Source organism: Hippocampus zosterae, chromosome 12 (assembly GCF_025434085.1).
Source record: "Hippocampus zosterae strain Florida chromosome 12, ASM2543408v3, whole genome shotgun sequence".
NCBI lineage: Eukaryota > Metazoa > Chordata > Actinopteri > Syngnathiformes > Syngnathidae > Hippocampus > Hippocampus zosterae.
This window is the reverse complement of record NC_067462.1, coordinates 5,867,757-5,881,385: the sequence shown is the minus strand read 5'-3', so window position 1 is coordinate 5,881,385 and position 13,629 is coordinate 5,867,757. Positions and strand designations below refer to the sequence as shown.

At 42.4% G+C, this 13,629-nt stretch overlaps 1 protein-coding gene across 3 annotated transcripts in view; it reads left to right on the top strand.

Moving 5' to 3' along the window:
* The window catches only part of zmp:0000001200 (dedicator of cytokinesis protein 9), a 63,957-nt gene that overhangs the window by 24,646 nt on the left and 25,682 nt on the right, over window positions 1-13,629 (top strand). For 2 of the 3 annotated variants that reach the window (XM_052081618.1, XM_052081616.1), the window contains exons 2-4: window positions 6,892-7,008; window positions 10,684-10,773; window positions 13,238-13,320. In XM_052081618.1, coding sequence (XP_051937578.1) covers window positions 6,892-7,008; window positions 10,684-10,773; window positions 13,238-13,320 — 290 coding nt within the window. Of the gene's footprint in view, window positions 1-4,444; window positions 4,764-6,891; window positions 7,009-10,683; window positions 10,774-13,237; window positions 13,321-13,629 lie in introns of those variants that run through there. The other variant, XM_052081617.1, reaches the window with a different exon arrangement.

The following is a 13,629-nucleotide window of genomic DNA, read 5'->3' as shown; positions in this document are numbered from 1 at the left end:
TGTTTTTGTTACATTCCAGGTTACACCCTGTCTTGCTACACTTCACACCAAGATCCTATTAAGATTACGTAAATGAGAAATGCAAACGTGGTCCCGTCACGGTACATGCGTTATAACTTGCTGGATATACCGCACATAATGTCTTGGTAACTTGCATTACTTTATAACTGAAACAATCACTTTAACAGAAACTGGAACAATTGAATATTTATGAAATGACAAATAAGGCAAATCTGCCGAAAGAAATTGCCTTGATTGAACTTTCTTTGTTGACACTCATGAAAAAGTACAACAGGTTTACCAGAAAGAGATTGCGTCGCTGTTCTTTTATATTGTTTCGTCACTTCGGACAGTGTTTTTCAATCTTTTTCGACACAAGGCATATTTCTTTCATTGAAAAAAATCCCGCTGCACACCACTTGTTGAAAATGTGAAAAAAGCTCCTACTAACAATTAAGTATTGTATAAATATAAGTGTTTTTTTTAAGCGTTGAAAAATAACACTATATTATCACTGTTATGATTATTATGTTCACATTTTTATTGCTGTTAAATGAAATGCTGTATCTAAAGTAGCTACTAGAGGTACAGCTACTCCGTGTCATGGAATACTCAAAGATTGAATACTCATACTCGTAACGGTCTGTAAAAAAAAAAAAAAAAAGTGGCACAGACCATCCCTAAGCACTTTCGAAAATGGATGCATAGATTACGACAAAGCTAGTAACCATATTATGAGAACTCTTAACTTAATTGTTTACTCACCAATGATAACCGGTTTTGGGCATTGATAAACATAATCAAAGCGTTACCTTTTGGTGACAGAACGAACCCATGCGAGTATGAGCTTATGTGCAGCATCTTATTTTCACTCTGGCTGCCAGTTGAGGAGTTCACCAGACAGACCGTTAAAACGAGGGCAGACGCAACCTTCTGGCACATACGTGACTCTCTCATGCCTCAGGGACTCTCCATGAACAGACTATATAACACATGAGGGCATTATCTCGTAAACTAGGCTAAAATTAGCCTCTTAAATTTGTGTTTCTAGGCAGCTAATTCAATTCTCTTTTGCTTAAACGTGTGGTGGGTTGGGGGCGAAGAAGCTGAGAGGATGTTTTGTATCTCATCATGTCAACATCTGTTGCAGCTCAGTGACAAAAGAAAACACGGTGGGGTAAATTTGTGAAGTGCAGCCAGAAGTGGATCTAAAACAGCAATAGAGGTTGAACCGCATTGCTGCTGCTGTGAAGAGGGTCTTGTCGTGAGCCTTGAAATCTGGTGAGGGTTTTGAGTCAACTGCTTACCAATCGAGAGAATTTGCCAGCAGTGTGGTCATCCCCCTTTGCAAATGGCTTTGTTTATAAAGTGTAATTTTATTACTAGATCATTTTGTATCTGTCATTTTGAGATGTGGGCGAGATGGATTTCACCAGTTAGTCACAACCAGCAGAGGGCACAATTAATGAAGTCTGACAAAATGAGGGGTGGGGGGGAAAATGTCTGTACTGAACCATTTCATTCCAGAATAAAGATTATTGTTCTAAATGATGCAACACCGCGACCTTCATTATAAACTGTGGAATAATAAATTGTGTGACAGTCCCTCGGGTGGCAACATAAGTCTCTCAAATTGCCTATTATTTACTATTTACTATTATTTTTCCAAACCTTCTGTCCATGAAACTTACGTTTCAAATGCCTATCTTAATTAGAATGAAAAATTAAATCATGTCCATTTTTATTATTTCTTTACTGTTCCTGATTTCTGACCGGCTCCACTGCATGCCACTCGCCACAGCCTCAACGCATTTTTCTTCCAACGTGCTTGCTTCCTGCATAAACCAAAGAATGCTGATACCAATCAGAACCGGTAGCCATTCCCACCATAGTTTCTGGTGTACTCTGACATAGTGGTAATCTTTTTTAAAAACGTACACAGACATACTTGGACAAATGTCACCTGCCAGAGATGCCACAGAGATCTGTCTTGGCCCCATTTAGTTTTTTTTCCGCCCCCCAAAGAAATAACTTCCTCTTTAACCCTTTCAGGGACAGCGGTTACTACAATGGACAGTTTAAGATAAGAAAACTTTTATTCGTCTCACAATGTAGAAATTCCCCATTTACAGCAGTAAAGTTATGAAAGGAAGAAAGTCGAAGAACAAAAACTTACAAAACAAAAAAAAAACCTTCCCATGTTATCAGGTTACAGGGTGCATGAAAGGGTGAACCACCGTGACTAAATACATGAAGTAGATGTATAAACCTTAAATTAGACATTATTGCCTTTGTGGGTGGCCTGTAGCAGCATTTGACAGCGGAAGGAGAGCAGCTGTTGGAGCGCTGACCTAGTCTTAGTCCTCACACTAAAGTGATACCAACTTGAAAAGATAACATCCTTCTGCGTAATGATTGGTCGACCATTACAAGGTGGCTTGGCTTGAGCTGCGTCGGATTGGAATGCCCCTCAAGCAGTTGTGTCAACAAGTACAGAGACAGGAGCTGGGCCTAATCTCACCTCCGTGAATATTTACGCTGGTCGTATTACCCACAGTCACGTGGTGGAGCATTCGATTTGCGTGTGAAACTTTTTAAGTTTGAGCTTTATGGTGGAAAGCAAACCATTCCCAAAGGAAATCGTGGAAACAGGAAAACAAAATATTCCAGTATCAAACTACGCCATCATCAAATCTTTAATGTCTGCTAAGGGTCGGCTGTAAAGAACATTTGAATACAGTCCTGGTGCTAAAGTGAATTGGAAAGGTTCACATTCTACATTGTCGCTAATCATGGTGTGAAAGGAAGTAAAACACACTTAATGGGGAAATGTAAACACAGTAAAACACTCTTAGCAAATGATTGAGGGGAAAATGTTATCCACAATGCCTGACCGAGTTCATCTTCTTCTTCTTCTTCCGTACCGCTTGATCCTCACTAGGGTCACGGGGGGGTGCTGGAGCCTATCCCAGCTGTCTCCGGGCAGTCGGCAGGGGACACCCTGAATCGGTTGCCAGCCAATCGCAGGGCACACATAGACGAACAACCATCCACGCTCACACTCACACCTAGGGACAATTTAGAGTGTTCAATCAGCCTGCCACGCATGTTTTTGGAATGTGGGAGGAAACCGGAGCACCCGGAGAAAACCCACGCAGGCCCGGGGAGAACATGCAAACTCCACACAGGGAGGCCGGAGCTGGAATCGAACCTGGTACCTCTGCACTGTGAAGCCGACGTGCTAACCACTGGACTACCGGGCCGCCCCCTGACCGAGTTATTTGGTGCATTTTGAGTCTTTTTAGCCCTCTTATGTTTTTTTCTTGGTGGGTGGGGGGAAAGTGATTGACATGTCTGACTCACAGTTGTGTTCTTGGATTGAATCTTGGCTCTGTCCTTCTCCCCATATTTCTGTTGCTTTTACGCTTCCTCCCACGTTCTGAAAATTATGCTGCTCAGGTTCATTTAAGACAACGTCCGGCCACACACCGGAGACTTTGCCAAATTTTACTGTATGGGGTTTGGCGACTAGTTTTTTAATGAAAAGCTTGTGCTATACAGATTTTAGCATGCATTGAGATTTATAGCCTGTTTCAGAAAAAAAATCCACCCGTTACCAATCCTAATGTTTAATCAAGTGTTCAATTGCTCCGTGCGTGCCCAAAAGTTGACAAGTTTGCTCCGGGTGGATGCCGCTAAGCAGCCTGCGATTCGCTTGCGAGCTGTCCAGGTTGTACCCCGCCTGTCAACCCAATGTCAGCTGGGATAGCTTCCAGCTCACGTGCAACCCTAATGATGGAGAGGCACGATAGAAAATAGCTGAATAGTCTTTTTTTTTTTAACAAATGTGCCTTTGGGAAGGCGGCGTATGACAAAGCAAAACAAACGTGCATCTTGATTCAGTATCTCTCTGAATCTGACTGAAGTGCAAAAGCTCTGATGCTTGGCGGCCTGAGAACCCGCGAGCTACATGATGCCATCAACTCCATTTGAATTTGACCCAAGTTTGTCTTACTCCGAAAGTGTTCTCACCTATGGGGGCCAAGGGTTTGCTTAAACCGCTGCAATCTGATGACCTGCAGTCCGGCACCTTATCTGTCGCACTTGCGCAACATCATCGCTAAATCACGGGATCTTACTCACTCGTAGGTGCTGTCGCAGGGTGCAGTAATGCTACACAAACATTGTTACCTGATGTCATCTCGGTTTCTCGCTGCTCTTATTTCAACTGTCCCCTCCAATGACCTTGAACCAATCCCCCCCTGCCAAAATGCCTTGCGTTAGGAATGTATTTCTTTGACTTTGTCTTTGCAGGTGGATAGTAGAAATTCAGATAGCAATTGTGCATGAGCATTTGTCCATGCGTAGGAGGTGTTGAACTCCACCCGGACAGCCCGGTTGAGTGTAGGAGGGGCCATCTCCCCAGGCTGGGTGTGAGCCCAGCACTCTCAGACAGATCAGTCGCAAAATAAGGAGGGTGTGAGCTCAACCCAGTGTGTGAGAGAGAGAGAGAGAGAGAGAGAGAGAGAAAAAGAGAGAAACTTCCAAAAGTCATTTCCAGTGCAAGGATTCTCCCCTGTCGGATATGCTGGCTGACCACTTCTTTTGGGAATCTTTCTTGGAACTCTCTACGGTCGCAGCTGTTGATGATGCAAGGAAGGGCGAGTAAAGCTCCAAAGAAGGAGCTCGTCATCGAGAGTCCCCAGCAGTATAAGAGTTTGGCCGCGGCGGAGGCTGAAGTGGACTCGGTGCCACAGGTGGCGGTAAGGCATCTTAATACCGTTGGCTCTATTTAAACGATGCGTTCGTACGACAAAGTGTCGCGGAGGTTTGATCACGGTGATTAAGTCTCAAAGCGGGTGTCATGTGGGCGACTGTACTGAACCACATGCTTGGAGTGCTGCGTGAGCACCAGAGGGGGTGTGGGGGGGACAGTTGAACTCAAACTGTGGCTTGTAAAGCATTTTTATTTGGCTCAAAAGTCAAAACTTAATTGGTCCGGCCGGCTGGGCCACTCCAGAGGAAGACTGAATGAATACCTCGACTGCACAGCTTCAGAGGATTCTGTGATGCCATTTTTGTTTGGGATACAGTTCATGTTTCTTTGCCTCATTGCACATGTGATCGTCAGATGTATCTGGCCTGTTCTCAAGCGTAATTATCAAGCATTTCCAAGCCCTCCTGACTGCATATCTTTGTGAGCTGAGGGAATGATGCGATCACGCTTGCTTGCTCTTTACATGAGTTTTTTATTTGTTGTTTTTGTTTTTTTTTTTGTTCATGGTGCTGTGTGGTTGACCACTTTGCCGCCCGAGACAAAGCATTGTGGGAAAGCCCAGTTGGTGATGCAAAGAGACAATTGCCTGCAACAATAACATTGCGGGTAGGACCTCATCCGCCCATTTTCATCCGATTATCTGGGGTTGGGTTGTGGAAGCAGTGTAGCTCGGACTTTCCTCTCCCCAGCCACTTCGTCCAGCTGTTTTGGGAGGTTCCCGAGGTGTCCAGGCGACGGAGGGCTCTGTTTTTGTGCGTTTCCTTTCTTTTGGTATTTTCGTAGATGGGCGCAGTTAGAGGTGTTTGCGCCATTGTGGGAGAGAACACAGTCGACTTGCTTTCCGGCCAACGGCTCCTTTCAATTCAGTGCAGCGGAAGCGCACATGGTCTCATTGCAGAAGCAGAAAGGGACTCGCTGGATTCCATGTCAAAGATCAAAGCGGCAAAATGACTGTTTAGAAGGAACTGCAAGCAGATTTCAAAACCAATTCAGATGCGTGTTAAACTTTCACTGCATATTACTACAATGATTAAGGCAATTGTAAAACACACTTAGTGTGTGGTAAAAATAAAAAAACATGTGGCTCTTACTAAAACTATTCTTCTTCTTTGTTCTAATTGCATGTTCAAATTGTTGGCAACAATGTCCAAGTGAGAGGTTGCAAGCTGACATCGATTCTGCAAAAACACATTTTCTATTTGGGTGTTTTCATGACAGGGTGGGAAAACATTTATTCCATCAGGCTTTCATTTCACCGGCCTTGGTGACCGCAAAGGCCGTGGCGCATTCGTCACATCTTGTTTTGTTTTGTTTTCCGGATCATTCTTCTCTTGAAATAATTTGGTGACCCTTCTGTAGCGCATAGGGCGTGTCTTTTTAAGAAAGGCAGCGGGACTAATCATAAGGGCTATGTTCTTCCTCTGTGCATCGTTCTTTTTTCCTACGCTCCCGTATTTACCTTGCATTGTGAAAAAAAAGAGTGTTAATTAATTTAAAAACAGAGGTGAGATGCTCTATTCATACAGTAGGGCTGCAACTATTTTAATAATTGATTGTGTTGGTTATTTTTTTGATTCATTAATTAATTGGATTAAAAGGAAAAATTAAAAAGGGGGGGGCGGATATTATTTTAAATCGACTGTGCAGAAAATGCGCAAAAATAAATTGAGTACGATTCAGTTATTGGTTTGGTCCATATAATGATGTTGATTCTTTTTCAGAGTAAAAGCAGACATTTGCATCTTTCAATTCAGCACAAACAATAACATGGAGGACGACAGAAATGTGAGAATATATTACGGTGAAATCAAGTCAGGTCAACTTTTTGTCAAATGTGCTACATGTGCAACGTACAGCACAGATGAAATTACTTAGGAGAGAGAGGAGCCGCTGCGGGTGCCCGTGCAAAAGAACAACTAATATAAAATGACAAAATAATACAACACAAGACACAGACGGTGGAATTCGGAGGACTTGGGCAGATTTAAGTTAGACCAGGTCTCCAAACCTGTATCTAAATAGTTGTGGATTTAATTTGATAATTGATTAGCTGTCGATTGATTTATGAATCGTTGCGCCTCTAGCTAATCGCGTGATTTGTCTTTCTTCTCCAGGTGAAGCCGAAGGTGATCGAGCCGCTGGACTATGAAAATGTTCTGGTGCAGAGGAAAACCCAGATCCTCAGCGATGTCCTCAGGGACATGCTTCAGTTCCCCCTGGAGGACTTTGAGGTGAATTCCACAACCGATCTTACACGGAAAAGATTCGGCTCAGGAAGACTTATTGGCATTCGTCGGAAGTAAAGAGGTCATGAGGAGTTAGGACTGTATTTATCGAAGGGAGTGGTACTTCACATCATGATCCTCTTACATTACCGAATAAAAGTGTGCTTTAGATTATGAACGCCGATGATTAATATCTTTCGGGGTGTAGTACTCACGCAAGGCCGAAAATTGAATTTATCTGAGTGAATGTGCTCATGAAGAGTTTTATTTCCATACTGTTTATGTTTTCTTTGTATTTATTTGGCTTATGCACTCCTTTTCCTATTCTGGGCCAGCGTTGTGAGTACTGGGTGGGGTCACCCACAGCGACTTTTCCTTTGTTTACATCCTTCCATGCTGTAGCGAGAGGAAGGTCACGGGGTCATCAGTTTAATTGGCTCATTCTGTCCCGTACGTTGTGACGGAGCCAGCGTTCCCTGCAGCCACCTTGTGCAGGACGTTCGCTTCCTCCAAAGGTTCCCCCATTGAGGCAGGAACGATTCATGGAAACCAGGTTCTGTGTTCTTTTTTTTTTTTTACCTCAGGAAATTAGACTTTTTGAGCGCACCAAAAGTTCGCAATGACTGTGTGACCTTGCCACGGACTTTATCAAATGCTTAATTGGTAGAGTATGGATTTTGTTTTCACAGCTGTCCGTTGTAAGTTTTAGTCATTGACCATGACTTTAGCTTTTTATTTTTTTTATTTTTTCCTTTTATATTATACCATATTATATACCACAGAAGATTAAAGACTTGAGGGCGAAAACACATTTGTCAGTTTAATCACAAAGCGTCCCAAAGGGAAGCTTGCTTAATTCCGGAGGCTCTACTTTGGGAGTCAGCTGACCTTTAAAGAATGGCAGTTTGGTCTCAGTGTATGCTTTAGAAGTCAACACACCACACTAACTACTAAAAAAAAAAAAAAAAAAAAATACAATTAAATGTCGCATTCTCATTTATATTGCAGGCTCCTGTTACCAAAGTAACACTCACCTGTCACTGGTATTCTCCACTTCGATTTCATCTTTCCCTTAAAGTGGCTTGCTAAATATCTGAAGTGTAAAAAAATAAAATTAAATTAAAAAAAGTAGACGCATGTAACTCTTGCATCATGATAATTCGTTGCGGATCCTTCTGGTGTGCCGCGACTTGGTCACGCAGACCCAAATGAAAGTGTTTCATAACTACGGGGAAGATTTGTGCGTGTGAGTATCAGTATATTGTACTGCATTGATGAAAGGCTTTTAGCACACCGCTACACAGATGCTACTCTTTATCTCATCTATTGCATTTCCCCATTATGTGTTAGCAGTAGGCTAACGGACTAAACTCATTCACTCCCAAAGACGTTTTTAAACGTCTTTTCAGACTTGGTCTAGAATTGGCTGGTACTGAATGAGTTAAATGCCAAGTTATGTGATCGTTTTGAATTTTTGTTTAAAATTTTAGATTAGCTGTGGCAATAAGCAAGCATGAAGCTCCTTTTGTTGAAAAAACGAGTTCACTGCCACCACACGGCGCTCAGTCTCAAATTTTCGCTTACAGACCGAAGCAAAATAAATAAATAAATAAATCGGCCGACCCGCGGCTCATATCTTGAAAAACGCTTAAGTCTGGTCACTTGTTTTACCTCAAGGCACCAGCGCATTTAGACTTGACGTGATTGTTGCGGACACATTTTCCATTTTTACAGGCCTGCCAGCTCGAGTCACTGTGACAGTAGTGCAGCCTTGACTTTGATTTTTTAATGTATCATATTCAAGCCTGCTGTGAAGCGATCGTCATAGTACTACACACAAGTGGCACATTGTCGGGGTCTGACAGGTGATTCTAACTTTTTTTTGGGGGGGGGGGGGGGGACACTTGCAGCCCAGTGATTGAACATGACATCTGCTCCTGCCGCTACAGACTGCCGTCAAGGTTTTAGCAGCCTTTCAGCAGGCAGTAGGTATTCACGCCTCAAAGGGGTTTTATTAAAAAAAAAAAAAAAAATACTGCTTGGTGTTAAAGTAAAAGCCAGTAGAAAGAGCTCCTTTGTCGGTGGGTTATTATTGTATCAAGTCCAGTGTTTGTCTATTCCTCCTTTACCAGATTTTCGATCAGATATCTCCCTTATTGTTGTATCCCCTCTGGCACATCAAAAGTCATAATGTTGGTGCCGTTCTTTCTCCGAGACAATGTTTATACTCTCTCCATCTGTTTTGCATTTCCAAGTTGTTGGCATAGTGCACCGCGGGGTTGGTTTCTCCCCGGACTCTCGATGAGTCCGAAGGTATTTGTCCAAGATTATCATCCTTTTCCCCTTGATTCAGTTTGAAGTGTGTTCAAGTCCATCAAAATTCAGTAGTATTGGCTTTTATGGTTACCCAAACAAAGCGTCATATGGCCGTTACGACCCTCCCCTGACTCATAAGACTTTTTTACTGCTAGCTTCCCCTAATCCAAAAGCTTTTTGATGCCCTACTCTTTAAAACAGTTTGTCCAAAGTGCAGGTCTCAAAGCCCGAACTGGCTTGTTCTTGGCAAATGTCTGCTTCTGTCTTCAATACAAAGAGTAATTTTTCAAAGACGGGTTACTGTATTTAACGTGTGTTACATATTTCGTTTTGTTATTCATGTTAAAGTGCAAATTAAAAAAGCGCAAGGTGGAGCGGGGGTGTTTATTCTGTGATCTGAAGGCATTAAAATGAGAGAAAAGCAATCATTTCGATTTATATTTGTTGGCGCGGTTGACGAAAATCAAGTGTCAACTGTAGCCTGTGATTCCTAAAATTTTGCTCCAAATGAAACCCAAAATGAAATGTAATTGATGATATTATATATTTATATTCATTGTCGCTCTAGTACATGGACTGTGAGCTAGCTAGATACTGCTCCAGTTTTTCTTTCCGTCAAGATCAAAGCACTTGCAACATGTCTGAATCCCGCACTGACACAGAAAAACACTTGCAGAAAAGCAGACACATTCGACTTGCTCCCAGATTAACTTCTCTCACTTATATCCCCCCCACCTCCCCCACGACCACAGGGATTTAGTGGGGTTGAATCACTTACCGTAGTTAGTTTTACAGTGATTTAAAGAGTTGTGTAGAGAATTAATTCTCCCGCAAAGACCCGAAGAAAATCATCATTGCTAGAATGTGATAATTGACTGGCATTTTATCACAGCGTTGCTTTCTTATCTCTTGGTGTGACCATATTATTCCATGCTGCCTTTTGAAATGTCCTCGGGCTAATTTTGTATATGTAGACTAGATCGATTAAAAAAAGCAGGGATGTTCTTTCTGCAGACAAATATGTATATTAACTATGTTGGAGGATGGAAATGCCTTTTGGCCAGCATGCAGTGAGCTTGTTAGCCATGAGTGAAAGGCTTTAGGAAGCGTTAAAGGTCCTGAGATGCTGATTACTAGGCGACCATCTGTACAGAATGGGAAAGGAGCCAGATTCAGGGTGTGTACTAAAATATGGAATTTAGGGAGATTACATTCGGTCACGCTGGCCTCTTGATTTCATTTCACTCTTATTGCGTTCATATTTTGACGCTCACTGCTTGTATGTTTTCTCTTCCGCATCACATTGCGACACGCTTCGGGACCTAGCAATTCTTTGTTGACCAATTCTCAACCTCTTTGTTGCAGATTTCAACTTTGAGACGTCAAGGCAGGAGTCTCTACCCAACAGTGCCTGACAATGCCGAGAGGGAGGCTCAGAGTTTGTTTGTCCAAGAGGTACACATGTGGTTTTATTTACCCTTTTAATGTAATAAGAGTCATGGATGGATGGATTGTGAAAGCACCACCGTGAGGATAGTTCAGACAGTATAATGTCAGACAACAGCACTGTACGGCTAATGAAACTAATAAGGCCTGACCAATTGTAGAACTGGGCAATAAAACAGATAGATACATGGAAAAACTGTTCCACAAGTCCAGAATGCAGTCTTGAAATGTACCGGTAATCGCTTGCCAAAGACCGACAATAATGTGAGTCATGACCTAAATTAGTGACTTAAATTAGCAGTAATGCATGTAACACATCAGAGAATATCAGGAAGACTGCATACATCACGTGAAACCTAGCCGCCGTCTGACTCTGTCGCCTGCTGCATGAATGATTGCACTCATTACAAATCATGACGTTGTTAACCAAACGATTGATGTTGGATCCTTGTTGCGAGCTCTTGTTTACACCAAGAACTAAATGAGTATGAGATATGAATACCCAGACGTTAATCATATGTCTGGGACTTCTCTGAGTTGTTGCTGTTTAGACTTCTGACAGTGAGGCATGAACATGTCTCTTTTTAATTGGTTGAAATGGTCAAGAAGATGTAGAAGATTTATGAAGTAGGTTAGATAAAGTTCACCACTCACATTAAAATGAGGTGTTAAAAACATTTTGCTACAATTGTAAAGCATTAGCAACTCGTATCATTTCCCGAGCTACGTAACAACTGGCCATTGAAGTAGCATATTTTTGCTAACATTGGGTATCGACTCAATCATTTCACTAGCTACGTAACAACTTGCCATTGAAGTGGCATATTTTGGTAACATTGAGTATACTATTGTATTGTATTGTATATTTTGGGGGGTATTTTTAATGTCTTTACCAGAAATCACCTGCATGCTAACATTACATGTGCGCGAAGGAACATAATGCTACGCTAAGCTAGTTTCAACTCAACTGTATTTATAGAGCACTTTCAAACAGCCATCGCTGCATACAAAGTGCTGGACATGGAGCGTGTTTTATAGTTCACCTTGAAATAGTTTGCTCTAAAAACTATTAGGTACTATCAGCTAAAACAGGTCAGTGGTCATTGTTCAAGGACACTTTTATAATGCCTCAAAGACACAAAATCCCCCCAGTCAGGTGTTGTTTGACACGGCCAGGACAGCTGTAAAGATCACATCAGCGGAAACCTCCGTTTGTTTCCAACTGCTCCCTGGATTCGGTTGCACTTCATCTGATGTTGTAAAATATCCGTTGAATAAACATCGGGAGCCGCTCCTATCTTTGACTTTGTCCGTGAACATATGCCTTTTTCCAAGGAAGGGAGAGAAAGCACTCCCACTCGGCTTGCGCTGGGGGATGTCGGACAAAGGTGGACTGGAAACAAAGAGAAGACTTGTTGTTTTTCCTTTCTGATTCATGCATTGTGTCTTAGCTTTGTGTAGGGGTGTCATTAATAATAATTTCTGGTCATTTCACATTTAGTGCGTTCTTAAAATATCACATGACATATGTATGCTTAGGCGGCCCGGTAGTCCAGTGGTTAGCAGGTCGGCTTCACAGTGCAGAGGTACCGGGTTCGATTCCAGCTCCGGCCTCCCTGTGTGGAGTTTGCATGTTCTCCCCAGGCCTGCGTGGGTTTTCTCCGGGTGCTCCGGTTTCCTCCCACATTCCAAAGATATGCATGGCAGGCTGATTGAACACTCTAAATTGTCCCTGTGTGTGAGTGTGAGCGTGGATGGTTGTTCGTTTCTGTGTGCCCTGCGATTGGCTGGACACCGATTCAGGGTGTCCCCCGCCTACTGCCCGGAGACAGCTGGGATAGGCTCCAGCACCCCCCGCGACCCTAGTGAGGATCGAGCGGTTCGGAAGATGAATGAATGAATGAATATGTATGCTTTGAGCTATCATGTATGCTTGGAGCTATCGTAGGATGTGAACTCAACAAAGCAACAATTCCGGAAGCTACATTTGAATGGCACCCATAGTTTCAGATCGTTTTGCTTTGTACTTGTTATTGTTTATAATTCACAGCACAATATTATGACAGATATTGCCATGTTTCCACCATGAAAACATGAGCCCTTAATTATTACTTGGCACGTCACAGCTGACATGCAGAATCCTCATAGCTTGAAAATCACGACCAAACACTGCACCATCGTCAACACGGCACCACCCCCAAAATCATGTCATTCGCTAATTTAAGATGTAAAAAAAAAATCACTAATATGTTCCACTGTCATTGATTAACAAATGCTTTTAGCCCTTTATTTTTTTTTTTTAGTCCGTCTTACTTTTAGGAGATTTAATGTATTTTACTCATCGTTGCCTCTTGTTCAGTACAATGATTTGAAAGCTTGCGCTCTGAAAAACGTGTAATTACAGTATGTACGCTGTGTGGTTCAAAGACGTATTATTAGTGGTTTATAATCAGCTTTCACTGTGTCCTCTCAGTGCATTAAGACCTACAAGACCGACTGGCACGTTGTCAACTACAAGTATGAAGCCTATTCTGGAGACTTCCGCCAGCTTCCCAAGTAAGTCCTTTCAAACCCCATCATGCTTCTCGGGTGGCAACAAAGTAGTCAGTCTTAAAGTTACACAAGAACAGCTGCCTCATATATTCCAAATATATCTCATTTTATATAGTAAGACACCGTTCACCTGCTCAAGATGTTTTCACAATGTTGTAGCTGCAGAATTGCGAGGAAATACCCCACACAGCTAATTCCCGTTTCCCTTCCAGTAAAGACCGGTTTCTTCATAATGATAATCTGGGTAGTTTGTGACTGACTGGAAACTAGCTTCATTGTCGGGATATTGTGTCATTTGCCAGCTCTGCCTTG